Raw genomic sequence first — 25,754 nt, 5'->3', positions numbered from 1 at the left:
ATTGAGTGGAATCATCAGGATAGGTTACCTATAAATACTGTACATGTGTACAGAAAGCCATGCAACTACATACAGTACTACACCACTACTGTTTTAAAAACACCCTGACATAAGTTTCATTAGCTCAGCAATCGCTCCACGACTCCCCACTCCTTGTTTTTTATTGCTATTTTAGATGGCTTGTCCATAATTCATGAGTGTCTAATTGTTTGTTTGCTGAATGGTTTGTTTTGGTAATGCAGAGCAGCCCCCAGGATCCCCTAACCCGTTTTCTCACCCAAAACTGCGCATTGGGCTTCGTCTCAAGGGGGCAGCAATGATTCTCACTGAAAATGAAAGAGGCAGGGAGAAGTGAAAAGCTTTTTTTTTTTTTTTTTTTTCTTTCTCGTTTTCCATTTGCATAGGGAAATGAGACGTTAATGCCAGCTTTGATGTTTCAAAGTCATTCGTGCGTATCTTGAGTGGAAGGGGGACTTGAGTAGGGTGGGTGGAGAGTGGAAGATCTATAGCAGCAGTGCTTCTTGTCAGACCCAATATGATACTGTACATGTGCTGCAGCGTAAAAGTCAAGCATCAACTCCGACGAAGGCTTTCAGACAGATGCTCGGTGTTCTGCTGCAGCTCACCTCGCCTGCTTTTACTAAGTACCTCCCCTCCCTTCCTCTACCTCTCTTATCTACCCCCCCGTGTTAACACCTGTCACTAACTACCCCTCCTTGCACGCCCCACCCTGGATCCTCTTGGACCCTCAGCACCTCCAGCTGTCGGTTGGTGGGTTTAAACCTCACAGAGGAAAGCAGCATTGAAAAAAAGCAGCTGACCTTTCACACCAGCTCTTCTGGAACACCGTAATGTGTAACTGGCATCACCTCAACTAAATGTTGGCACATGTTCAAAACAACACACTGTCCAGTTTATATAGTATTAGTAATGTCTCTATACAGTCCAGCTCAGCAGGTTACTATAATTCATATTTTGGGAATTTCACGGCTACTGCTACACACTCATTCACTTTTCCTCGTTCTTATTCCCAGCCTTAAAGATAAACAGTAGTTTTGATAATTAGCTTTCTTACCCAAAGTTACACAACAAGAAGATCAATACCACTCTTGCGTTTGTACGGTAAACATGTAGCAGGAACCGTCAGACGGTTAGCTTAGCTTAGCACAAAGACATGAAACCAGCGGAAACTCCAGGAAGTTACTGGTCCCAGCCCAGAAATAGTTTGGTACAGTTTTGGAGGGTTTTGTTACATTTGGACAGAGCTTGCTGTTTCCAGTCTTTATGCTACGCTACGATAACCGCTTGCTGGCTCTAGCTACATTTAGCTACGGTACAGGCATGAGAAAAAAAATCCCAAAATGTTGAACTACTTCTTTACATTGAATAATGAAAGCCTTGGCTAAACATTGAGATTATTGTAACGATTGGGTCTTTAGTATCTCATTATCTAAGACGGGGAGAAAAAAACTACGAGAATGAAATATCTGACACTGCACATCCATAATCCTGCAGAATACTTGGAAATCTGTACTTAAATTGATGGCTAGATGAGAAGCACAGAGTCTCTATCAGAGTCTCCTTAAACAGGTTTTCTCACACACACTTTCCATGAGCAGTGCATGCCGTTAGGCCTTTGGTTTCAGTTTCAGAATAACGTGTGTTCAGATGGCTGGATTTGTGTGTTATTACGGATGGGTGCAAGCATGCACATGTAGGTGTGTGTGTGTGTTTGTATAATGTTTTGTTGTACTTTCTATTTCCCCACTATGCTGCTTCATAGGGATACCATGTGAGTCCTCGTTCTCGAGCCGTGGAAAAAAAAAAAAAAACAACCAACTTACCATTTTGCACCGAGCTGGCGCCACTGCTGCCCTGAGCGGGGTTGGAGGGTGGGGTGGTCGTGGGGAGAAGGGTCAGCCCCTCTAAAACAATCAACCGATGATCCTTTCCAAACTCAGTATGGCAAAGGAGGATTAGGCAGGCCCTCTTGTTGGCATGAAAGTGACCCCCATCCCTCTGCTAAGAAAACAGACTGTAGGAGCACTGCAGAGACCATCGGTGTGAGCAGCATTTTAAAGCAAATGTCTCTTTGCTAACTATCATGTGTTAGGCCGGTAAGAGGTGGAGGAGGAGGAGGAGGAGGAGGAGGAGGAAATTTGTGCTAAAATGGAGCAGCTCCTTCAAGTCACCTTCATGAATCTGCCAGAGGGCAATTTGCCTTGTCTCATTTTTTTTGCCTCCCTCCCTTATGCAATTGTTATAGATTCATATTGCGCGAAAAGTCTTTTTAGCAGCCAGTCCAAAGATTTGTCGAGGAGCAAAAGCCTTTCTGTTCTTTGTGTTCACACATTACCATCCCATTATGTGTCTCCCTTCACTAAATGAATTATGTGTTGTAATGGGTTACCACAGACTTTTGTCGCTTCTACCCCAAAGATTTTGTTCGACAGGTGGGGACAGTTGTCTCCTGTAGCCAAAAGAAGGTCAGAGTATGCAAGGAGAGGACAAATGTCAAGTCTTTTTGTGTACTAGCAACGTCATTTTGGTCTGGGGTGTGTCTTAACTCTCTAGCACAGCATGAATTTGATCGCCAACTATATATAGGAAGTGTTACACCGTTTAGGTAAATGAGGGCATTGCTTTCCATTGTTGCTCAGTTTCTTAAATGTAGACACTCTTGAAGGAGGAGTATGTTCTGTGCTGAATGCAGTGTCTCCAGTTTTTGTTTACACCCATGAACTGAATGTCATCATACCCCTTTCGCTCCCTCCTCTGGGAAACATCAAAATAGCATGCACGTTTTCATGTTTACTTATCAATCATATCATTTCAAGTGGAGGGGGAAAAAAAAGAGGCGCTTGTTTCCCAAAAGTGTTGCGTGTGACATTTGTATCTTCTGTTAAACACACCCTTACACTGTCACACATTGACCACGCTCCAGAGCCAATCAATGGACAGTGCAGTGTGAGATTGGACGAGCACGGAGTCTACCTGGAAAATGCCTAAAAGTGGGGAATGAATGACACGCAGCAAGGGGGACAGAGAGGGATGGAGGGAGGGATGCTAATGTTACAGTAGATGGCTTTAACGCTGGTCACTGGCCCGCTTTCCGTTCTTTCTTGATACAGCCCATATTCAGAGCTAACCTACCCCAACTAAGCTCCTTAACTAAGCTCTTTTGGCTTCTCCCTCACTGCCATGAGGCTCTCTCCCTCCCTCTCTCTCTTACTCCTGACTGATCCTTTGCAGATCTCTTACTGTACCCATCTAACGTGGCATGCTTTGCAGTTTTTCCTCATCTCTCCCCACTACTGATCCTATGCCTTTCCTTATCCATAACAAGAAGGCCTAATCCGGCCACAAGTCAGTTACACACTTGCATGCATGCCTTGCCTGCCTCCCTGGTCTCTCGCTCCGTTTTCTCTTTAACTGTTATCTAATTCTTCACCTCTCCTGTTCCAACTCTGTTATCTGAAACAAAACGCTCTATTTCGAGGCGATGTGAGACTGCCGTTTCTCACCTCGCTTTCTCCGGTGAGGACCCGTAGGCAAGCTCTCGGAAAGTTTAGCTGACTTTCCCTCAGAGCCCAGCACTGGATTATCAGGCTTGAGTTACTAGTCAGCTACACCTACACCAAGGTCTGACATCCAGATTGTGTCATCGCTTAGCCACAGGATACAAACAGCGGCAGCCAAGAACAGACTTCCAAATGTCTAACCAGAGAAACGCACACCAGTGCAACTTGAAGTTACTCACGCCAACATAAATATTCAGGTAGATTTTACAACTTTACAGTTTCCAGGCTACGAGTGAACACGGACAGAAATTTAACAAAGAATGCCAGTCCTTTTAGTTTATTAGATTCAAATTCAGAATGCAGCAAAATGGCTGGCAACAAAAATGCCTCCTTTTTCTCTTGGATAAACGCATGATGAAAATTTCTAAATGAATCCATTATTTCAAAGCATTTCTCCAACCAAATGCTGGCATAGACCCGGCAGACATTGAAGAACAAACTGCAACTCCAATCCAACTCTCCATGTGCCTAACAGTGGACCTCTAAGATCACAAAGTGAACTGTCCATACAGTTTGCTGTGCATTTTCAATCTAAGTGTCTAGGCCTACACATTTGCCTTAATCTGAATCATTCACAAGATTATCTTAAAAATGAACATCTCTTCCACAAGGTCGAGTGGATTTAATGCAAATTGTTACAACCTCAAGGACCGGTGGATTCTTTATGGTTTGATGACTTGATCTGATAATTTCTTTTTAAACTATGCATGCTCTGCAGGCATAGTGTTTATTGCAGCATATGGCAAAGCCATATACAGAGCCTGCAAAGCATGTTTGCATAAGAGAGAAAGTAGAAGTTTTAATCACCCGCGATACGATCTGCACTAAAAGATCATGAGCCGAACCAGCGATGTTCTTTGTTCAGAGACCGGTGGTAGTAGCTCAAAGTAGAAGGTTCCTTCAGATGGGACTCTTATTATTTAAGCTGTTAAACTGTAGGAGTAGAGTTTTTGCTTACTTGTGAGTACCACATCCCCTCAAGCTTGCAGAAGAATCCTCCCCTTACCCCCTTAAGTAAAATATATTATCTGATAATATAGAGTTACAATAACGCTTTAATAAGGGAGTTAATCGCCTATTTTATCTGTTTCAGATAATGGTAGTCAAACTCACGATGCAACTAAATATTCCAAGACCACTAGTTGGTTGGTTCCTTTTTGGCTGGACCGTTGGGCCAGCCCTACAACCTCAAAACTCCGTCCCTCTGTCACTGAGTGATGAAATTCCACCATTGGTCGGAATGAGTGTGACAACGTCATCGTTGGTGTTTCCCTATTGGCATTGCCCTTTCAAACTATATTGGCACAGACGTTTACCTCCGCTATCGCCTATCAAGCAGCTGATTAGTGTGTGTGTGTGTGTGTGTGTGTGTGTGTGTGTCTTTTGCTTTCTCTTCAGACACAAATGAATGCGTGGAACAAGTAGGCCTATGTAATTTAGAAGAAAATCAATCAATCACAAACAGCAGTGACACAAGGCTATTTCTAAATGTAGTGGATGGGCAGGTTTTGATATTTCATCAAGTGAAAATAAGGGGAAATGAAACTCCAGGCAGCGTTTCAGCGGCCCGGTGAAAGATGAACTACTCAAATAACAAAAAGTTGTAGGCCTACACATTATGAACAAAGGAGAAATCATGTTGAAAATAAAACCATCTGAAAGTAGCGCAAGGAAACGATGCCTGTGGGGCTTACGTTTCACTTTCACTTTCCGGTGAAAACTAAATGTTTGTAGAGCAGCAATAATGTAGTGTTTATAACGGCAAAGTCACTATATAAACTCATAGTGAGTGAAGATTAGAAAGAATGAAGATTCAAGAGCTGTATTTGTCACACACATCAGTCAGCACCAGACACTGATCCTGTCCTCTGTCCTCCTCCCTCAGCAGAGGGAAATCAGGTATTCACACCTTCACCATAAGCTCCCAGGACGCCATCCACGTGGATATTTAGCCATGTGGATTTACCGCTGAAAGAGGGGCCGGTTCATCTCAGCCGGCAGCTAAGCTTACAACAATTTAGACATGTTAAGATACGTGGCAAACTAAGATAAACAGCTAGACTTTAGACAGACAGCTTTTGTTTTCACAAGTCACTATTAGCAGAGCTAGCTCGATGTGCTAGTGTAAAACATAATGGCAGGGGATGAGAGACTGCGACAGTGGTGATTAATATATCACTTTCTACATGTTTATTCTCGTTAAATATGTGTCTTATAAATAATAAGTGATAAAGTATTGGCTTTGTGTTTGTAAGTGGAGGAGCTCAGCCCCGACACAGAGCAGAGGAGAGGCTGCAGCGTGATGAGAAATACCACAGTTTTAACCCCGGGTTTAAAACCAGGTTTAGGTAAATAAAATGAATTTCCTTAGTCGTCGCATATAAGGCAGTCTTTTGCAATGTATTCGTCACACATGTTCATAGATGACAATGAAAAAAAGATTTATCGGTCAGCACTACTACAGATGAACATTTAATATCTATATTCACATTATAGATGCCACCGCTGACTATCCCTGTAACAATTTGGCTACGATTGAGCATATTGACCAACCAGGTTGCAGCCATTTACTAGGTTTTGACCTAGTCTTGTTAATTGTTATTCTGATATTAAAGGTGCTGTAGGTAGGATTACAAAGATCCAGGACTTGCAACTCAAAATTTGAACATCGGCTTCGTCTCAGTCCCTCCCTCCCCTTTCTGCTAAAGCCCAAAACGGTCTCCAAAGCCCCTCCCCCCACAAGGGAGAATGAATGCGTGTGCATGAGCAGTGATTCACACGCAGTTTTATTATTACCTGCTTCATGTAGTTCTACTGGAACATAGGGTCAGTTTCAGGAAATATGACAAAGTTAGTTTTATAAGTCTTACCTACTGCACCTTTTAAGACGCTGTGGTTTCCTGTATTTTTCTCCTCAACCAATTTGAGCAATACAACTAAATTCATTCTATAAAACCTTTTATATACTCCATCCACAACACTTAAAAACCATGAAAGCTTTTTGGGCAGGCATTTTGTGGGGCACCTGAATGTGGGCAGAGTTTAGGAAGACAGTTTTTGGCAGTCTAATGGGTTCTAATGAGCAAGCGCTACCTTGAAGCCAAAGCTGATGTTGTGGGCAGAAGTACAGCAGATAAGGTGTTTTGCTGAGTGCATTGGGGAAGACTGGGAACATGAAAGAAAATGCTTAGATACTTAGTTGGCAGTGGGAGTGGAGTGGTGTTGGTGTTTCAAAGCTCATTGTGTCCCCTGAAGGTTGGATACCCAGAGTTTGCAGCAAAGTAAGCTTAAACACTACTGAGTGATGAATGCCCTTGAGCATATAATATCTAAAGGCAAAATACCTGTTATAAAGATTACATGGGGACTGGTTGAGTTTTTTTTACAGGTGACTCCTGCCTAATTCAATGAAACATCTGTACTGGGACACTCGCTATCTGATAACCCCAGACACACAACCACACTCCAGCACTGAAACATTAAGATTAAGGGCATCGTGAACCGAGCTTCCTGTCTGCTGGCCTTATAGGTTAAAGGGTAACAACCATTTTTTTTCAAGCTGGACCCTATTTTCTTATGTTTTTGTGTGCAAGTGACTGATAGGAAGAACAATCTTTGTATTAAGCATTATATATATATATATATATATATATATATATATATATATATATATATATATATATATATATATATATATATATATATTGTATTAAGCGTGAACACTGTAACTGGCAGCCACAGACCGGTTACAGCAATGTAACTGTATTGGGCAAATGTGCATCATTAATTTAGTCTGCTAAAAGTGCTTTATTTTGCCACTGACGGGCTTAGATTATTATTCTAAGTGTCTGACAACATTATGGAAAGGATCCCTACAGAGATAGAAAGGTCTTAAAGAGGTTTTAAAAAGGCCTGTTTAACCAGAAACAGCTCTGAGGTCACTAGCACCAAACCCACCAGACTCCATTTAAAAAAAAAAAAAAAGCTTTTAGCGTGTATAGAGCCAACATATTTTCACCTGTAAATCGGTAAACTATGTGTTTATTTTAACCAAAACTAGAGTTGTGATGGTTGGAAAAGTGGAAAGACGACCCAAAACGGCTTTTCATTGTTTTATTTAGTTTCTGTCGATTTTGAATGAAGTGTATTTTACGAGGCTAAAATGGATGTTTTTATGTTTAAAAAGGATCTTACTCTTTAAAAGAAAGGTCGACCTCCTTAGAAATCCTTTCCATAATGTTGTCAGAGTATAAATCTGATCCTGTCAGTGGCAAAACGAGCACTTTTGTGAACGTAAAGACAATCCGCACAATTGACCTATTAACTTACATTGTAGCTTGTTTCGCTGGCGATTTTGCCTAATACTGGACCAATGTCAAAGATTGTTGTTGCCATCATTCACTTAGACACAAAAACATAGGAAAATAGGGTCCAGGTTGAAAAAAACGGTAGTTACCCTTTAAGGACAGAAAAGGCCTGACTTTGTGAAGCAAAGTGCTCAGCTTATATGAACGTTTGCAAGGGCCATGCCACAAAATAGTTTTAAGGGCTTACGTTAGCCGACATCTTTTACTTCATTGTTTTTAATAGGATGACTTGCAGGAAATCTCACTAATATCAGTGTAGCGGACTCTTTGAAAGTTCTCATCCAGCATCTTTAAAATGGATGAGATTCACGAACACACACATTTGATCATTTCTGGCAACGGAGGCCTCTAGCCTGCCTTGCTGCAAAATCTGCAAGTCAGCTAATCCAAGTACAGTAGGTCTTTACTTTTGGATTCACAACTTAGTTGGTTGACAGCGATACATGATGTCGACGCTGTCGGGTGAAAACCTTGTATGTCCAAAACTGTTGCTTTTCAGGAAATGGAAAAAAGGCTAACGTGAGTCTCGTCACTGTTAAATATTTGTAAAACCCACAGACAGACGTAAAGGGTGACCAATAGCAATGATTTATGAAAACAAATCAAAATATGGGGATACAAGGTTTCTGCCCGACAGCAACAATGTATACAGTAATCTATTGTTAAAGTGCAATGGTATTGCTATTGGTGCAACAAAATCCTTTCATACCCCAATGTTTACATGCTGATGTTTAGCAGATATAATGTTTACCAAGTTCACCATCTTAGTTCAGCATGTTAGCATTTGGTAACATTTGGCTAATTAGCGACAAACAAAAAGTACGGCTGGAGCTGATAGGAATGTCATTAGTTATGTGGATATTTATAAACCAAAATAATAAAAGCAATAGAAAAGCAATGGACATGTTGACCTGATGATGGCGCTAAATGAAAAGTTAAGGCATCGCCGAAGATATAACAAGGCGGATATGAATCTGTGTTCCAAATTTTATAACAATTCCTCTAACAGTTGCTGAGACATTTCACTTAAAACCACAAATGTGAACGTCATAGTGGCGCTTGAGGAAAAGTTAGAAGATCACCAGTCATCAGGATCAATTCTCTGGGGGCTATGAATGTCTGTACAAAAATGTCATGGCAATCGAGATATTTCTTATATTTCTTGAGATATTTAAGTCTGGACCAAAGTGTTGGACCTACTTAGCCTGGCTCCGCCCTCCTACGTACTTCCGCTCAATTTTCATTTCCCTTCAGCCATTCGGTCCGTTGTGGCAACACTGCCGAATATCCAGAAGTTAAAGCTCGAGCAAGAACAATCTTTGCTGAGTTTTGTTGGTGGCCATGATGTCGAGGCCCTCCTCCCCCACGGGGTTCAGGAAAAGTTAGATTTTCCAGCTCGCTCCGTTAGTGGTGAAGGAGTTGGCTAAGGCTAACGCTAGCGATGCTAATGCTAAATATGAGCCGATAGTTGTCGGTATCCCCTCTTGTTGCGCATGACATACGTCACGACCAAACGTTAGCGATTGGTTATGGCAGATCCAGAGCGGCTCTGGGCAGATCCAATAGTTTTAAACTTCAACAGAGCACCCGCCTTCAAGGAAGTTAACACTTGTCAATGGAGAGTGGCCAGACTCTCTGTACAAATGAAATGTACCAGAGTCTGGTAGGACCAGGCTAGGACCTACTGACCAACAGACAGATATTATAATTCTGGTATAATACCAAACATTTTTTCTAAAGCATTATTTAAAACATAAAAGATATTTTGATAAAACTTCTATTGACTTAGCTCAACTTTACTAAGTTGGACTGATTTTTTATTTTTTTTTTGAACTTGGAAACATTATAAAAATTCACATATCATAAAATTGCTACAGTCCACCTGCAGTGTGCTGCTTGCTTGCTTGCTTGCTTGCTTTGCATATTGGCTGCGCTGTGAAAAACACTGTTACATTTGCAGTTTTTTAATTAGGTCATCATCACTTTGAGTTTAATCTGCTCATGTTTACTGCAACTAACACACTCCCCGAGGAGCATCCCAACATATTTGTCCCCAAGTAATCTCAGCCACTGCTCACATTCATTTATATCAACAACATATTGCACTCATTGAAAAATTGTTTAATTTGTTTTTGTTGATGTGAAACCAGACTGCAGGAAGAAGAGGGGATGATATTGTACGCAGGCGATTGCTGCAGAATGTTAAGCAGCAGCTTTTTAATGTGGAGGAGGTCATTCGCTTTGCTGTGGCAACTGACCGGCAGAGGGGAAAAAGAATTCTTTCAGGTCCAATTGTGTGGCTGGTTCAGATGAGTTTTATTCACTGCACATTGGAGACAGAGGCTCAAAACAAGGCTGTGGAATTCTCTTTGACCAGAGGGAGCATTCAGAACGGTGGGAATTCCGAGGTTTTGGCTCACAGGGATTTCTTTTAAAGACGTTAACCTTAATTATTTAAAGCTTTGGCCACGTTTTAATATGAACACCCGACATTGTAACATTATAGATATTACAGAAAATGTGGTAAAGCATAATAGTTCTCCTTTGATGATCAGTGAGCAGGAAAGACAATATTAGGATAAGATAAAAACTGAAACTATTAGGTAATGCGTTATCTTCTACATTTAAAAAAAACCCGAGGTGAGGTTGTGGTTCTCCTAAAGGTAGTTTAGAAATCTAGATGTAGATTCAGGTTCGGCTTGTGTTAGTCTATATTAAAAGCTTCTTACCGGAAGTGTATTATAGTCACACAAAACAGGATTGATGTTTATATGTGTAATATCTCAAACAAATTTCTTCTTATATTGACTCCGAAACAAGATAATACAGTATATAACTTAAGATGATTGCTGACAATGTTATGCTTTTCACTGAAAAGCATTGAGATTGAAGCTAATTATGTTTTTATTCATAGTAACCTTTTAAGCATTACATGTACATCAATGGCTTTCCTTTTGCTCTTAAATCGGAAATGTATTTTGTAGTGTTTTTAGTCAAGTGTGTGTGTGTGTGTGTGTGTGTGTGTGTGTGTTTTTCACATTAAATCCATCATTAGAATTCTGTTTGATCAACTTTGGCCGCCGTATTATGTATCGTGAGCTCATCTACACACAATGACAGCTAAGATATGAAATGACTGGGAATCATTTATTGGTACACAAACAAAAAAAACATCTGAGTGTTGGTTTTAGCGCTGACGAGACTAGTTGATACATTGGTGATAATTTGAAGAGATCGATGCCACGTTGTGTGAATCGCTCCCTCCTCTGACGCAAAGTTACAGAGCTCGTTTGGATGGATATTACGGCATTATTTTATGTACAGTAGTGGATAAACATCATCATCTCTTAGAAAGATTTGAGTAAGTTATTTCAGGATAATGCTTTCGCTGCAGAGTGTCTGTCAGGGAGAATTTAACAGCGGGGGATAAAACTGTCTGCTCGAGACACTATATACCTCTTGTCCTGGAATAGGTTGAAAGTGGTGCCAGCTCTTCTCCATGCTATTCCAAAACTTGACACAGTATATTGAGAGCCTTTAAATGCTATTGATCAGCTCCCCATTTAGCCTCTGTCTCTATTCCCATATTGCTGTTTCTGCTCTTTATTTCAGAGTAGACCATTATTGCAATATAAGAAAAACGGATAATAAAACGGGAAGCATTTATTGCTTCAAAAATGCCTTCTGCAATTTTGTCAAGGCATATTTATGGAGGTATATTTCCAATAGAGAGAAGGCCGCTGTAATATGCTGTAATGCATTGTTCCCTGTGCTAAAAGATGCAGCACATTTCTGCCTGCCTTGAAGACGTGCCTCACTCTCTGCTCGCCTTGATGACGAGATGAATGAAATTAACATACCAGTCACTTGTAATCACAATATTTAGCCAGCTGATCAAGTTTAGCCCCCTCGCAGCTCTCAAAGGGCAGCAGGTGAAGTGTTGGGATGCAGGTAAAAGAGACAGGGGTGTCAAATTCAATGAGCTTCTTCCTTCGTTACTCATTCAATCCTGCCCCACTGTTTGCAAATGAAAGCCCGTCCACAAAGACGTACAATCCCCTTCCACCTGGTGACACTGCAGTATCTTGTCAGAGGTGCTTTTCATCTCTAAATGGACCCCAGGCTTTCCCACTGCTCCCCTGCTCTCAATATACTGGCTTTGAAGCATGCAGGATGCAGCCATCTTTTCTTATTCCTGCATGGTATTGCACCGACTGCTTCTCTGCATGTCACTTAAGAAGCTTGAATCCCAAAGACTACACACTTTTTTTGTCATTCTGTGGGGATAAAAAAAAAGAAGTGCTTATAGTAATTGTTTCAACCCTGACTTCGAGCATGAATAGACACGTGTAAGAGTGGGAGTTTTGTAGGACTTGCAGAAGGCATGATTAGTTCATTTATGATCATTGACAACAATGAACTGTCTTGGAGGAGAAGAGAGAGTGGGCATTTGCCTTCGTTTGGAAAGGAAAACGTCAGAAGGCCCAATCTGTACTTGTGCACTAATTAAAGGTGGTGGTGTCCGGCCATTTTGAGTCCACATGCTGGGTCACCGCTGGATAGTTTGAAGTCGTTAGTGATTCATGATTGGCCCAGTCAGAATTTAGAAAAAGCATCAACAAAATCCCAAGAAATCAGACTTCATCTTTGTCATCTTGTCAGAAGGATGTTGGCAAGATGTTGCCTCAAAGTGTTAAATGAATATTTGATTTGAAGTCCAAAATTAAATCTCATCTGATCTCCTCCTAGACAGCCCATCGGGAATAATTAGACGAGTTGAATGAGAGTGGGTGGATAAGGCAGATTTGCCTCTGTGATGGACTTTTGTCTCGCTGCAAAAGGTATGGGAATGTCATCATCAATCCAGCTTTGTACAGTGTCTGTTTTTTTTTGTTTATAGAAATATCTTTGCATATGCACTGTGGGCCTTTGGACTGACAATTCAAGCATAGCTGTCAGCTATTTTCAGCAAACCACATGTTTGAAGTGATGATTTGCATTGCCAAACCTTTTTTTGGGGCAGCGTCAACTCTATGGAGGAAGATTTGCAGCAAACTGTGACCAATATGCCAATTATTAGTTTGATTTGATGCAGCAGTATGTGCATTTTTGGATGCTCTGACATGACATTTGTTGGGTTGTCGTAGTCAAATCAAGTTTGACCTGCGGGACTCTTTATCCAGTCACTTACAGCGACATGGCCCGTCTCTTTGTCGTTTGAAACATGTTGTCTAAAATTGTAATTTCTATGCTAATGTACGACAAGAGTAAGTGATTTGGCCTCATTTTTATATCGACAGACACTGAACATGAAACACATGTTGCTGATGTTGCTCTCTCAGTTTGAAATCATTCCATCTTCTTTCAAACATGAACACCATTTGCTTTTTTCTGCCTACATGTCACTTTAAGTTTCTACCCTTTTTAAACGTATTTCTCCATTAAACAGGTAGCAATAACTCTAAGAAGAATAGAAATGAAAGTATCTCTTAAAAAAACTTTTGAATATACCTTAATGTTTTTGACTCAGATCGGACTTTTTTTTTGTTGTTGCATTTTTTGGACTCTGTGCCAAACTTGCTTTACAAAACAGGTGTAACACCTTGCACCATGATTCTTTCCTCCTCCTCCCCGATCTTCACCACCTCCACTCAGGCCCCCCCACACAGCACCACCTCATTCTCCAGCATGCTCACATTCAAGTAAAAGAAGTGCTGCTTCACTCACTGTGTATCCCGCTTCTGCTTATCTTCATCACTTCAGGTATCATGACAAACAGGAAGTGACCAGTAACTTCCTGGGAGCCATGTGGCTCATTTCGATTACCTTCCTCTCCATTGGCTACGGGGACATGGTACCACACACGTACTGTGGGAAAGGCGTGTGTCTGCTTACAGGGATTATGGTGGGTTCCTTTCTTCTTCACTCAGATAAATACTAGGGCTGCACAATATGAAGAAAATATCTAATTGTGATTATTTTTGACTGATATTGCCATTGCGATATGATTCACGATATTGGAGGGAATGATCATTTTTGTATCATTAGTCTTATTTTAATTGAAAATTAAATTAAAATTAAAAGAAATTAAAAATGATTATAGTAGTATAGGGTTTTTTGCGAGGGTCTATGCCAGACAAACATTTTTTCTTTACTCTGTTGGATACGATTTTGTAGACCGTGACGTCAATACTTCATTCAGAATGGTTTGACACATATTTTGCCATTAACAAATATTTGTTAATGCAATTTGTGATCGATAATCAAAAAGTCTCCTGAAACCAAATAAGGTGTCTAAAATGCAAATGTGAATTTGTAAATATTCGCGTTTGAACTCCCTCCTTCAGTTGGCAGCTGTTTGAGTCATGCTTCACTTTTCTGATGAACTGAATTTCAAACAATTTCCGTCTGAAAAACTTGAACACAGCTTGTTATAGTTATTTTCTCTCTCCTTTACTGATGTGGAGTTATCATTCAGTATTGAAATAAAAAGCTGGTGATTCAAGATTTACGTGAAATGCCACACACAATGTACTGTTCCTACTGTAGTTAAATAACATTCCAGGACAGCTGCTTTGTCTTGTTTCTTTACTACTTCTTGTGTATTATTATTATTATTATTATTATTATTATTATTATTATTATTAATGTAGTAAGTAGGGCTGCACAATTAATTGCAATTTAATCAAAATCACAGTATGGACTAGTGCAATATCCAAATCACAGGAGGGTGCAGAATTTGTTAAAGGCAAAATATGTGTCAAAATACCATTCTGAATTAATGAAAAATCGGGCTGATTAAAATCCAGCTCTGTGTCATGGCAGTGTAGACAGTGTGTGTTAAGATGAACATTCGGCGGATCACAGCGCTGCTTCGTGGGGAAACCCGTACAGGCGCCATGGAGAGAAGCCAAACACAGTTCATCTAAACACACTGCCCACACAAAGATGACACAGAGCTGGTTTAAAATTGGCAAATTATCCCTGTAAGTATTGTGGTGTTGTCCTGGCCTACACATAGTATTCTACAGACTAAAGAAAAAAATCCTCACAAATGGAGCCTCGAATAATGATGCAAAAAATGATAATTAAAAAAACTTGCTATTAGCTGTTTTCCTTATATCGTGCAGCCCTAGCAGTAAACTTGCATTTTGAAAGCTCACAGGCAAAATGTTGCAGTTTTTTTGACCATGTCTTTGTGCAACAGGGAGCTGGTTGCACTGCACTGGTGGTTGCAGTGGTAGCCAGGAAGCTGGAGCTGACCAAGGCTGAGAAACATGTCCACAATTTCATGATGGACACACAACTCTGCAAACGAGTGAGTCACAGCATGCCACTGCATTTCCAGTAACTATATATATGATATGATAATATATTGCTGTTTTTTTACAACAGGGGAGTTGGATCGAAGAGTCATTTTTCAGGCTGTTAATTCAAATGTCAGTCATTTGAATATTTTGTAGAGGCCTATAGAATGTGACCCAAACTAGACCTGCAAGCATGTATGTTGGGGTCCAAACACACGATGCAACTATCTAGAACTATGCCGAGTTAAAACTATGTGGACAAAAGAAAAGACCAAATTGAAAAAGATGTGTAGCAGAAATGTGTTTCTTCTCTATCCCACTAATTATCTTTCTATTTTGTATCTTTTGATCCCTTTTGGGTTATGACCCCCCACTTCGAGAGCCACTGGTTTTCAGGGCGTCCACCTTATACGATATATGCAAATGTCCTACATTGATACTAATCTTATTATCTCAGTCAAAATTGTAAACTCCCCCCCCCCCTCAGTATCACATCAGCAGAGTCTGGCACATTTTCAAAGCTTTTAAACCCCACCTGCATAGACCGGCATTTTAATAACTTTTTTATAATTCATTACTCCAGTTGTTTGCCAATCCCCATGATGTTTGCCAATCCCCTGACATTCCAGTATTTCATGCTTCGTATTGTATGTTACACCTTGTCACTCTGCTTTTGAAAAGTGCTATAAAGTTGAATTACTTATTTGCCACTATTTCAGCTTTCTCTATAGTTAATATTTTCAGACTGTAACATTAGTCACAGATGCCTGGCTTTTAAAATCTGAACATATCAAACGAGTGCAGCCCGTTGGATAGGCACTGTACATCTTATGTCTTTCTCAACCTCGCTTCACAGGTAAAGAACACAGCTGCCAATGTACTCAGGGAAACATGGCTCATCTACAAACACACTAAGTTGGTCAAGAAGATAGATCACGCCAAGGTGCGGAAACACCAGCGCAAGTTTCTCCAAGCCATTCACCAGTGAGTCCAGCTCTGTGTTTGCTTTGTGTTACCTAATGTGCAATAAAACATTTGACAGAAATATGACAAAGTTGTTCACCACCAACCACCGAGGGGAATCACTCGGTGGTCACTCAGCATGCCCAAAAAAACCTCCAGTTTTTATGTTATTGCAAAACAGTTCTTAAAGGAACACGCCGACTTATTGGGACTTTAGCTTATTCACCGTATCCCCCAAAGTTAGATAAGTCCACACATACCCTTCTCATCTCCGTGCGTGTTGTAACTTTGTCTGACGCACCCACCGCTAGCCTAGCTTAGCACAGATCCTGGAGGTAATCGGCTCCAACTAGCCTACTGCTCCCAATAAATGACAAAATAACGCCAACATTTTCCTATTTACATGTTGTGATTTGTATAGTCACCTGAGAAGCCCTGTGGTGAGGAGCAGAGAGTAGCAGTGCTTCACCTTCTGAGAATATAGTTCCCAGTATGTATACGGTTAGAAGATGGCTATGTGTCATGTAACCTGTTATTTGTACACGCTGTGACTATACAAATCACAACATGTAAATAGGAAAATGTTGGCGTTATTTTGTCACTTATTGGGAGCAGTAGGCTAGTTGGAGCCGGTTACCTCCAGGATCTGTGCTAACTAGGCTAGCGGTGGGTGCGTCAGACAGAGTTACGACACGCACGGAGATGAGAAGGGTATGTGTGGACTTGTCTAACTCTGGGGGATACGGTGAATAAGCTAAAGTCCCAATAAGTCGGCATGCTCCTTTAAGATGTTCAATCCATGTGATGGTCTTTAATGTTATTTGTGGTACATCATATTTAGGCTGTATTATTAATAGTTGTATTATTAAAGGCAGGGTTGGTAACTAGTTTCAATATAGACTTTTTTTTATATTTTAAATGGTCTTTACACCCGACAGCAATAAATAACTTCTGGGCTCTGAAAAAGGAGCCAAAAAGATCCGTCATCTGTAGCTGCTGTAATGCTGTAACAACGCCCACCAATCACTGCCTCGCGGTCCGCTTGGAAAGAACCAATGAAATGCCTCCTTGCCCCGCTGCGCGTACTCTACCCCTCCCGTGTACGAGCCTGAGCTCAATGCGCGTTGTCACCACATTGCTAACGTTAGTTTTAAACATTCAGTATGGTATTAGCTGTTTGCTTACCGGTGAATGAGACATGAAGTAAAATTGCGCTCCTTTCTCCGCTCTGCTCTGAAGAAGCAAGGTAGCGGTGCTCGTGCGCGTCTGTGTGTGGGCGGAGCCCCGAGGGCAGGGGGAGGGGTTAGACGGAGCCCCGAGGAGATGCTACTTTCAAATCTTGCTAGCTTTTCAACATTACCAACCCTGCCTTTGAAATGAACTGATGAAATGTAGTCGTACAGTACCTGAGAATAATTGGTAGCGTTTGTTACAATGTCCTCTCCTAGAGTAGCATTTCCTTTTGACTGTTATGCTCACGCACATGTAAACTCAGACACACACAGACACATACACAAGCACACTGCAATCTAGTGTAATGGTCCTTCCTATTCCCCTCCCCGTGTCCCTCTCCCTCCGACCCCCTTTTACCCTGTGCTTACAGTGAGAAGTGTACTAGTTTCACTCGTTTCGTGAATGTTGTGGGGTTAAAACTCTGTACTGTGTTCTGTCTTTGTTTTGCTCTATCACTGCAGAGCTCAGAAGTAAGTTGAGTCTTCTATGTATCCTCCTCCTACTGTTTCTTCAACATCCTCCTCCTCTCTCCATGTCTGCGTTTGACATGCATGAAAATAAGCGAGTGTTTCCACGAAAAAAAGGAAAAAAAAAAAATGCTGGATGCTGAATTGTTTTTTTGTTTGTTTTGTTTTTCTTTACTTCAGTGTTCCATTTACTTCCCTCTTCCTCCCATCCCCCCTTTGAATGGAATGAAACCACAAAAAGATATAAGCATCAACATTTTGCAACTGGTGTCAATAGTGGAGGGTTGTCTGGAGAGAACGTGTGAAAGTAAAAGCATCTTGCACAGAATGAGCTTGAAGCTTTGTTGGCCTGGTCAGCGGTTCATAATCATCTACAATGTACTGTATAATGTTGCCCATGATTAATATAGCTGCTCTGGAGGCTATATTAACCTGCATCAACAGAACTCATCCTACACTCCTGATGGCTTTGTGATGACATGAAAACACACACACACACACACACACACACACACACACACACACACATGATTGATGACATAGCACACAAAGACAAGACACAACACATAAGCTGTGGTTTTGTAGAATAAGATTGTACTCCTAATGCGTTACACTAATAAGTAGTGCTTTTTAGCTTTTGGCCCCTATTCTTCGAGAGCCGTAAGGGATAACAAAGCCGAGCAAACAGACACATATAAGCTGAAACGGTTTCCCACAGAGATAGAGCCGTAAGCGAGCAGTCTCACTCTGCTCTGATATACTGATTTGCACATGAATAAATGCCCTTGAATGTCATCCTGTCTCATAATTTGCCGAACAGGGAAATTCTTCCTCTCACACATCCAAATGACTGTGTGATGCCACCGCGAACAATGACACATTATTGGCATCACCGTGCACGGTTCTTACAGGGCCGTAATGTATTTGATAAGAGATAAAAAAAAAAGGCACAATGTTGAAGGCGTCACAAAACATGTCCGATGTATCATTGCGCAAGTTATTTGAAGTGTCTTATGTGGCCGTATGTTCAGCAGTGTCATTAGACTTTTTTTTTTTTTTTTTCTTTCTGGCAAGCTTCTTTTATCTGTGACACACACACACACACACACACACACACACACATCAACCCATGTACATACGCACAAACACACACACATTGAAAGACTCACGTTTCATTGTGCACAAAGTCACTCACAGTCACTGCACGCTTACCGAATGACCAGTGTGTATCTATGAAGTCCTACACTGAGCTGTGTGTAGCACTGACAAAGGGCATGTCATTTATTTCCTTTCTTGATGTCTTACTTTTGGGTGGAAAGAGATGGGAATGTTTTGATTTGAAACAGAGATTTTTGGGGTTTTCTTATATGGAAGCATATTGCATTCTTGCTGGGGAAAAAAAGCATCATGTTTTGTCATTGTGGTTATACCTTTTTGGCATTATATTGAATTTGTGTTCCTCTTATTGAGAACTAAGTACTTTTTAGGTTGTAACAAGATCATCTCACGGCATTAAGACTTTCTCATTGCAGCGAAAAATACTTTCAAGGTAAAAGGTGCTACTTAAAGCACTGCACTATTATGAGAAAAAGATCTTGTTATAACAACAAAGAAAAACGGATGAAACATGATAAACACAGCCTTTATTTTTATTTTTTTTTTCAAAATGAGCGTAGTATGCTTCCGCAATTTTGCATGTTTTGGTTGGTATTGCATTGACCAAGACCAGGAATGCTTGTGTGTGTATATATATATATGTGTATACATATATATATGTGTATACATATAGAGATGTAAAGAACATATATTTCCGATGCATGCAGGCAGTCATCTCTTTTCAATGTCATCAATGAGAGACCAAGCCTGATAAAAAATGTGTTGTTGTTCCTCCTCCTTCTTTTCTTCCCTATTGGCCCTCTCTGCCCCTTCATCACCCCAAACAACCTGTCTCTCTCTGCTCCCCTCCTGCAAACCACCCTCTATTCCCTTATTCCCTTATCCACTCTTCTTCGCCTCCTCCCCCTTTCTCCTTTGTCCACCTCCTCCTTCCCCTCCTCTTCCTGTCCTCACCTCCCTGTGCCTTCACAAGACTGCGTAGTGTAAAGATGGAGCAGAGGAAACTCAATGATCAGGCCAACACCTTGGTGGACCTGGCCAAGGTAAGTCTCCCTTCTGGTGTCACTTTGAAGTGGATATAGGGCTGGGCGATATGGAGAAAATCAGATATCACCATATTATTGACCAAATACATCGATGTCGATATTGCGACGATATCGGGTTGACAATTGGTGTTTTAACAAAATAGTTTAACAAAATATTTTCACAATGAGATTTTAGATAAATAAGCATTGATAATGTGGATATAAGGACCAAGAGGTTAATGACAAACAATAGAACAGCTAGAACTTAGTGTAAGTTCAGAAAATGACATCACTTTACTGTAATGCAGCCTTTTGAACCAGGAAAACACTTAAACACTTACCATATAACGATATTACGATATCCAACAGCTAAGATGATATCTAGTCTCGTATCACGATATTGATATATCGATATATTGCCCAGCCCTAAGTGGATAGAATCTTTACTTAAGTGATTGCATGACCAATTGTATGCGAAAAAGGCGTTGATTAACCAACTGTACACCACCTGCCCAGCACCAAACGGCACACATTGTCTTAGTATTCAATATAGACCAACTGTCTCATTCTTGGTATGGCTCTAAAATCACTGGTGACAATAATGGAAACAAGTCCAGGACTATCCCTGAAGTCAGCTGTGTACTTCTGCTGTTACCAAGTGTATTGATAGTTGTCAAATAACTCGAATCACTCTCAGCAAAGACTGAATTCCTGTTTCCCATAACATCTTATTGCAGTGTAAGAGTTGGCACACAGCGTAAACAGTGTCTGTCTCTGTGAGAGGGTGAATGGCGTCATGCCTGGGTAGCTTCTGTCCTGCTGTATAGACGTCTGCTGAGCCACTAGAGCAGAGCAGAGAGGGGGGTTCAAAGGGAGTTGCACGACTGCAGCCTCATTTGATGTGGATGGCATTTGCACTCCAGTGTGTATTTAAAAAAGTTCTAAGGCCAACTCCTTTTAATGTGCGTTTACTTGCCCTTACTCTGCTCGACGGTCAGACCCATTTGTGTACAACCTACAGTAGTTCAACGGCTCAGTGTCTCTTTGTCAAGCCCCATGGTGAAGTTACCTTTTGATTTCTGGGTTATACATAAGACACAGATCATTTGATTTGATTGTCTAACAAAGGCCATAAAAATGGATAAAAAGTATTTAGCGTGCTCTACTGGTGACCATTAAAATGTATGTAATGTAATTATTGTGTATTTTATAACCTATACAATTGCCATAGTTTAAATTGTAAGAATTACATGCAGATTCCACATACATTAACACTGGCCCCGCTGCATCCAGCGCCGGACAATAAGTGCCTGAATAATAGAGATGCTTTTCATTATATGAATGAGTTGCGTCAAGCATATACATAAAGCATAAAAGACCTTCTCTGGCTATAAATGGATTGGAGAAGCTGGTTGTGAAACTGTGGGGAGATAAAAATCAATGCTGACTTTCTGAAACTATACAGCTCCCCTTCACACTGCTGCCTGTCATTATTTCCTTCTCGTCGGACTCAGTAAGTCAGATTTTGAATGTCTATTCATGTCATTTATGACATGAAGGGCTTTTTCCCCAGCAATATATACGATCGTTATGTATTGTAACTCCAGATTCTATGAGTATAGGCTTTGCCCTCTAAGAGCTGTTGCTATTGGGTTTGAAGGGATAAACCCAATAGCAACAGCTCTTAGAGGGCAAAGCCTATACAAAATGGAACATACTGCACCTCCTGTAAATGTCATTTGTTGCATCTCTCCTTGTGGATATTAAGTTGTAAAACAGATTTTATTTGTTTTTTTTATCTTGCGTCTCCCTCTTTACTCCGGCCCTCCTCGTCTTTCTTCTCTGTCCTCCTGTTCTTGCACCGCCCCAAACACATTTCCTTTCTCTCCTTCATTAGACCCAGAATGTGATGTATGACCTGGTGTCAGAGCTGCAGGAGCGCAGTGAGGAGTTGGACAAGCGCATCGGCACATTGGAGGACAAGCTGGACTTGGTGACGGGCAGCCTGCAGGCGCTGCCCTGCCTCATCTCCCAAGCCATAACCCAGCAGCAGCAGGACTTCCTGGACGGCTTTGTTCACCGCTTTCGGCCCGCCTCACTAGCCTCCGAGCGCTCTGAACGCTCCGAGCGATCCTGGACTTCCACCGCCCGTAGGCGGCGCTCTCCTTCCACAGCACCACACACCTCCTCCGATAGCGGATAGCGTTGACACACCCTCTGCAATCACCTTCGAGCGCCACCTTACCCAAACCAACTCGTCCCTCGTTCTGTCCTATCCAAAGCCGCCCCCCCGTATCTGCTGGCGAGTCCATGTCTGGACTAATAATGAACCCATATCCTGACCCCCCCTGACCTGATCCTTGCCCTTCTTCTCTCCCTCCCTGCCACCCATCCCCTCTCCTGTTGCTCCCCACCCAACATCAAATCCAAAAACCAATTCCTCTGTGACTGAGCCTCTCAGCACAGGACTGGATCAGAGCTACTCCAAAAGAACAAAGACTCAAATCAAGACAAAAACAAATGCATCCAAAAAAAAAGTAAAAGGAAAAAAAAAGTAAAAATGAGATAAAGTAGAGATATGGTTTATGTTTTAGCCATTGTATGGCTGTTCAAGTTAGCTTTTTTGTAAAAGCCCTTGTATAGTTAAGACTGAGTTCAGGGTCGCTGGGGTGAGAGCTGGCTATCACACCGGAGAGTCCTTAACCATGAGGGGGGGGGGCTAGTTGATCTGTGGAGCTGAGGGCCTCGCTCACCTGATGGCCCTCCGAGGCCATGGAGGACATTTGTCCACCCATCTGTCCGTCTATCTGTTTGTCCGGTGAGGAGAGCGGGACAAACCATTGGACTTCCCTTTCAAAAGACTAGTGTCATGGATTCTTTCCCGTAGGTTAAGCTGAAAGCTTTAGACAAGGCTTCCAAAGCTCTGACTCCAGGTCAGTGTTTGAAAATGCACTTAAGGGGGAGGGGAAACTATCACACATAAGAAGAGCAAAGGGAATGCATATGGCATTACTACTGGGTAGGAAAAATTTACACAGTTGCCAACTTCAAGGTTTCAGCTTCCTTGTTCTTACCAAGGGAAAATGAGAGCGACTATCTTTTTTAGTTACATATTGACATGTGATTTTTCAGTGCCTGAATGTATAAATAGTAGAGGGTTATTTAATTACTAATTTCAGAGCTTTTTTACGATGTTAACAGTCTAAATACAGCATTGCATTCCTTTTTCAGATACATTCCTCTCCAAAAATGTAAAGAAAATGTCTTAATGTAATGCATAACATTGCCTCCATTACACAGCAACTTTTTTTTCCTTCTATTTCTACTAACACAGTGAGAAGTGAAAAAGTTCAGAGTAAGCGATAGTGAGACCGACTGAGAGAATATTTGTGAGTGTGTTTGTCAGAGAATGAGTTCACTTTTAGCTCAACGCTGCACACTCATACACACAACAAGGAAACATGTCGTAGTCTGCCTTTCTCAGCACCACTAATTAGAGCTTCCTGTGGTCCTCAGATGATGGCACGGCCCGAGGTCTGCTGGTATATATGGCCACACAGGCACACACGTCACTGGTCAAACTGAGAAACAAACTCTGCCCCTACGCATGGTTCTGTGCAAAAATGACAATGGAACACAATCTTCTTCGGATGACTTGATTTTACACAATTTACATGATTTTGATTTTATTATGTTTACTTTGGTTTGGTTGTTTTCTTTCTTTTTACGAAGATACTTAGGGTTTTTAAGAATTGCAGAAGCTAGAGAGTTTCAATAATATGAATCTGCAATGCATTCCCTGTTTTAAAATATGAGGTGAAGAAAAATCGCTATTACAAAAGAATCTTGAAAGGATACAAATAAAAGTAATGAACAAACTTTGATGAATGGGTCCCTCTGCAAATTTAAAAGAATAGTTTTGGGGGAATACAATTATTCATTTTCTAGGCGCGTGTTCCGATGAGACGATTGATGCCACTCTTGTACGGTAATTATGAAGCTACTACAGCTAGTTAGCTTAGTGTAAACACTGGAAACATGGGGAACAGCTAGCCTAGCTCAGTCTAAAATGAGCACATATCTTGGTCGTTTAATCTGTACAAAAACTGAAATGTAAATGGTGTAGTCTCTTCCTTGAGTCTCCGCTGATTGCCTGGCAAAACTCACATTGACAACACAACTCCAGGAAATGGGTCATAAAACCACAACTTGTCATTTATACACTTGGGTTTTTGTACAGATGCCATACTTTTTGCTGTCTTTATGCTAAGCTAAGCCAATGGGCTGCTAGCGGTAGCTTAATATTTACCATCATAGCTTGTTTGTTAAGAATTTATTCATTAATATGATCCACATGAGCGTTTCATAAATTAGCGCCCCTAGCAGTAGCAGGAAATACGATCCACAGGGAGCTTTCTGTTCTCATATCTAAACTAGAAAACGTAACGTTTCCGGTTTTAAACACGCCGGTAACGTTGTGAAACCGTCACAGTTTGGTTAGGTTTAGGCACAAAAAAAAACAGATGTGACTTCACTCCCCGTCATGCAGAACGTGACGTAGTTCCATAAAGTTGAAGAAAATATTGCCATTAACTTTTATTTTCAAATGGGACACAAACCCCACCACAACCTTACATGGAATTTGGGGCTCTTATACCAGAGCCCGTCTACAGAGAGCCTGTTCACTCCCTATTCAGCCCCATTGTACCGAATTTGGTTGCAGTTCCACGAGAGTTCCACTGGGGGTGATCGCAGGCGAGCGCTAAATGAATGGGACTCTACGCTACGGAGTTAGACGGCTAAATTTGTCTCTTTCACCTGATTGTCGTTGAGAAATCTCTGATTTGATTGTAGTTTTTGCAAGTTCAACATGGATTATAGGTCAAAAGTAGTACTAGGAGTACTTATGTCCTTTCGATTTCTTACAGGTTGAGTTGTTGTTGCCCATAACATGCTAGCATTCTGCTAATGGATGCTGATTGGTCAGTGAAGGACTGATTACGAACAGAGATCCCGCTTGACGGCATCCAAAGCAGAACCAGAATGTCAGAGTGAATATTTCGGCGTGGTCTTAAAAACATTAGCAAACCTCTTTCTAGCACGTGTATTAACAGGGAGAGGCTAACCTGTCAGCTGTGTTGTCGATGCCTCGAGAGAACAAAGGAAGCGACTCAGAGCTTGCCGTAAAGCAGTATCTCTGGCCGTATATGTGTATGACGTCATTGACATTTTAAAAGGCTTTTTAGAACAAAAAAAATCTAACACCCAGCAATGTGTATTTTCTTAGCCTCCCCTTTCAATGCAACATTCAAATTACTAGACAAAACATTATATCCTGAGAAAAGTGGATTTTGAGGGGTATAGCTCCATAGACCTCCATTCATTGTGCACTCGCCTGTGAGCACCCTCATATGGAACCAGAGTGGAACTGCAACCAGTTCAGAAACCGGAAGTATCGAGAGTGGAACTTCTCCCCTTATTAGAAATTCTCTGCTTATACTATCATTATATATTCTTATATACGTCATCTTACTTCCTGCTTTGCTCCCGTCATAATAACTACGGCCACTAGATGGCGCCGCCACTATAAACGTAAATATGAGTCATAATTGCTGCTTGAACAAACGACTTATGTGGGCGTTTTTCGGGGGAGGACAGTCTCCATGAAAGTGGTATCAATCTTATCATCAAACTC

General features: G+C 41.2%; 1 protein-coding gene across 3 annotated transcripts in view; it reads left to right on the top strand.

The window, feature by feature from the left end:
- Window positions 1-22,706, top strand: part of kcnn1a (potassium intermediate/small conductance calcium-activated channel, subfamily N, member 1a) — a 51,796-nt gene extending 29,090 nt beyond the window's left edge. For 2 of the 3 annotated variants that reach the window (XM_078264452.1, XM_078264454.1), the window contains exons 5-9: window positions 13,712-13,853; window positions 15,156-15,266; window positions 16,112-16,239; window positions 20,008-20,077; window positions 21,957-22,706. In XM_078264452.1, the coding sequence (XP_078120578.1) occupies window positions 13,712-13,853; window positions 15,156-15,266; window positions 16,112-16,239; window positions 20,008-20,077; window positions 21,957-22,262 (757 nt within the window). In that variant the 3' untranslated portion in view covers window positions 22,263-22,706. The remainder of the gene's footprint in view (window positions 1-13,711; window positions 13,854-15,155; window positions 15,267-16,111; window positions 16,240-20,007; window positions 20,078-21,956) is intronic. The other variant, XM_078264453.1, reaches the window with a different exon arrangement.
- The last annotated feature ends 3,048 nt before the right edge of the window (window positions 22,707-25,754 follow it).

Source organism: Sander vitreus, chromosome 12, assembly GCF_031162955.1.
Source record: "Sander vitreus isolate 19-12246 chromosome 12, sanVit1, whole genome shotgun sequence".
NCBI lineage: Eukaryota > Metazoa > Chordata > Actinopteri > Perciformes > Percidae > Sander > Sander vitreus.
Note: the sequence above shows the minus strand (reverse complement) of the source record. Positions and strands in the feature narration are given on the sequence as shown.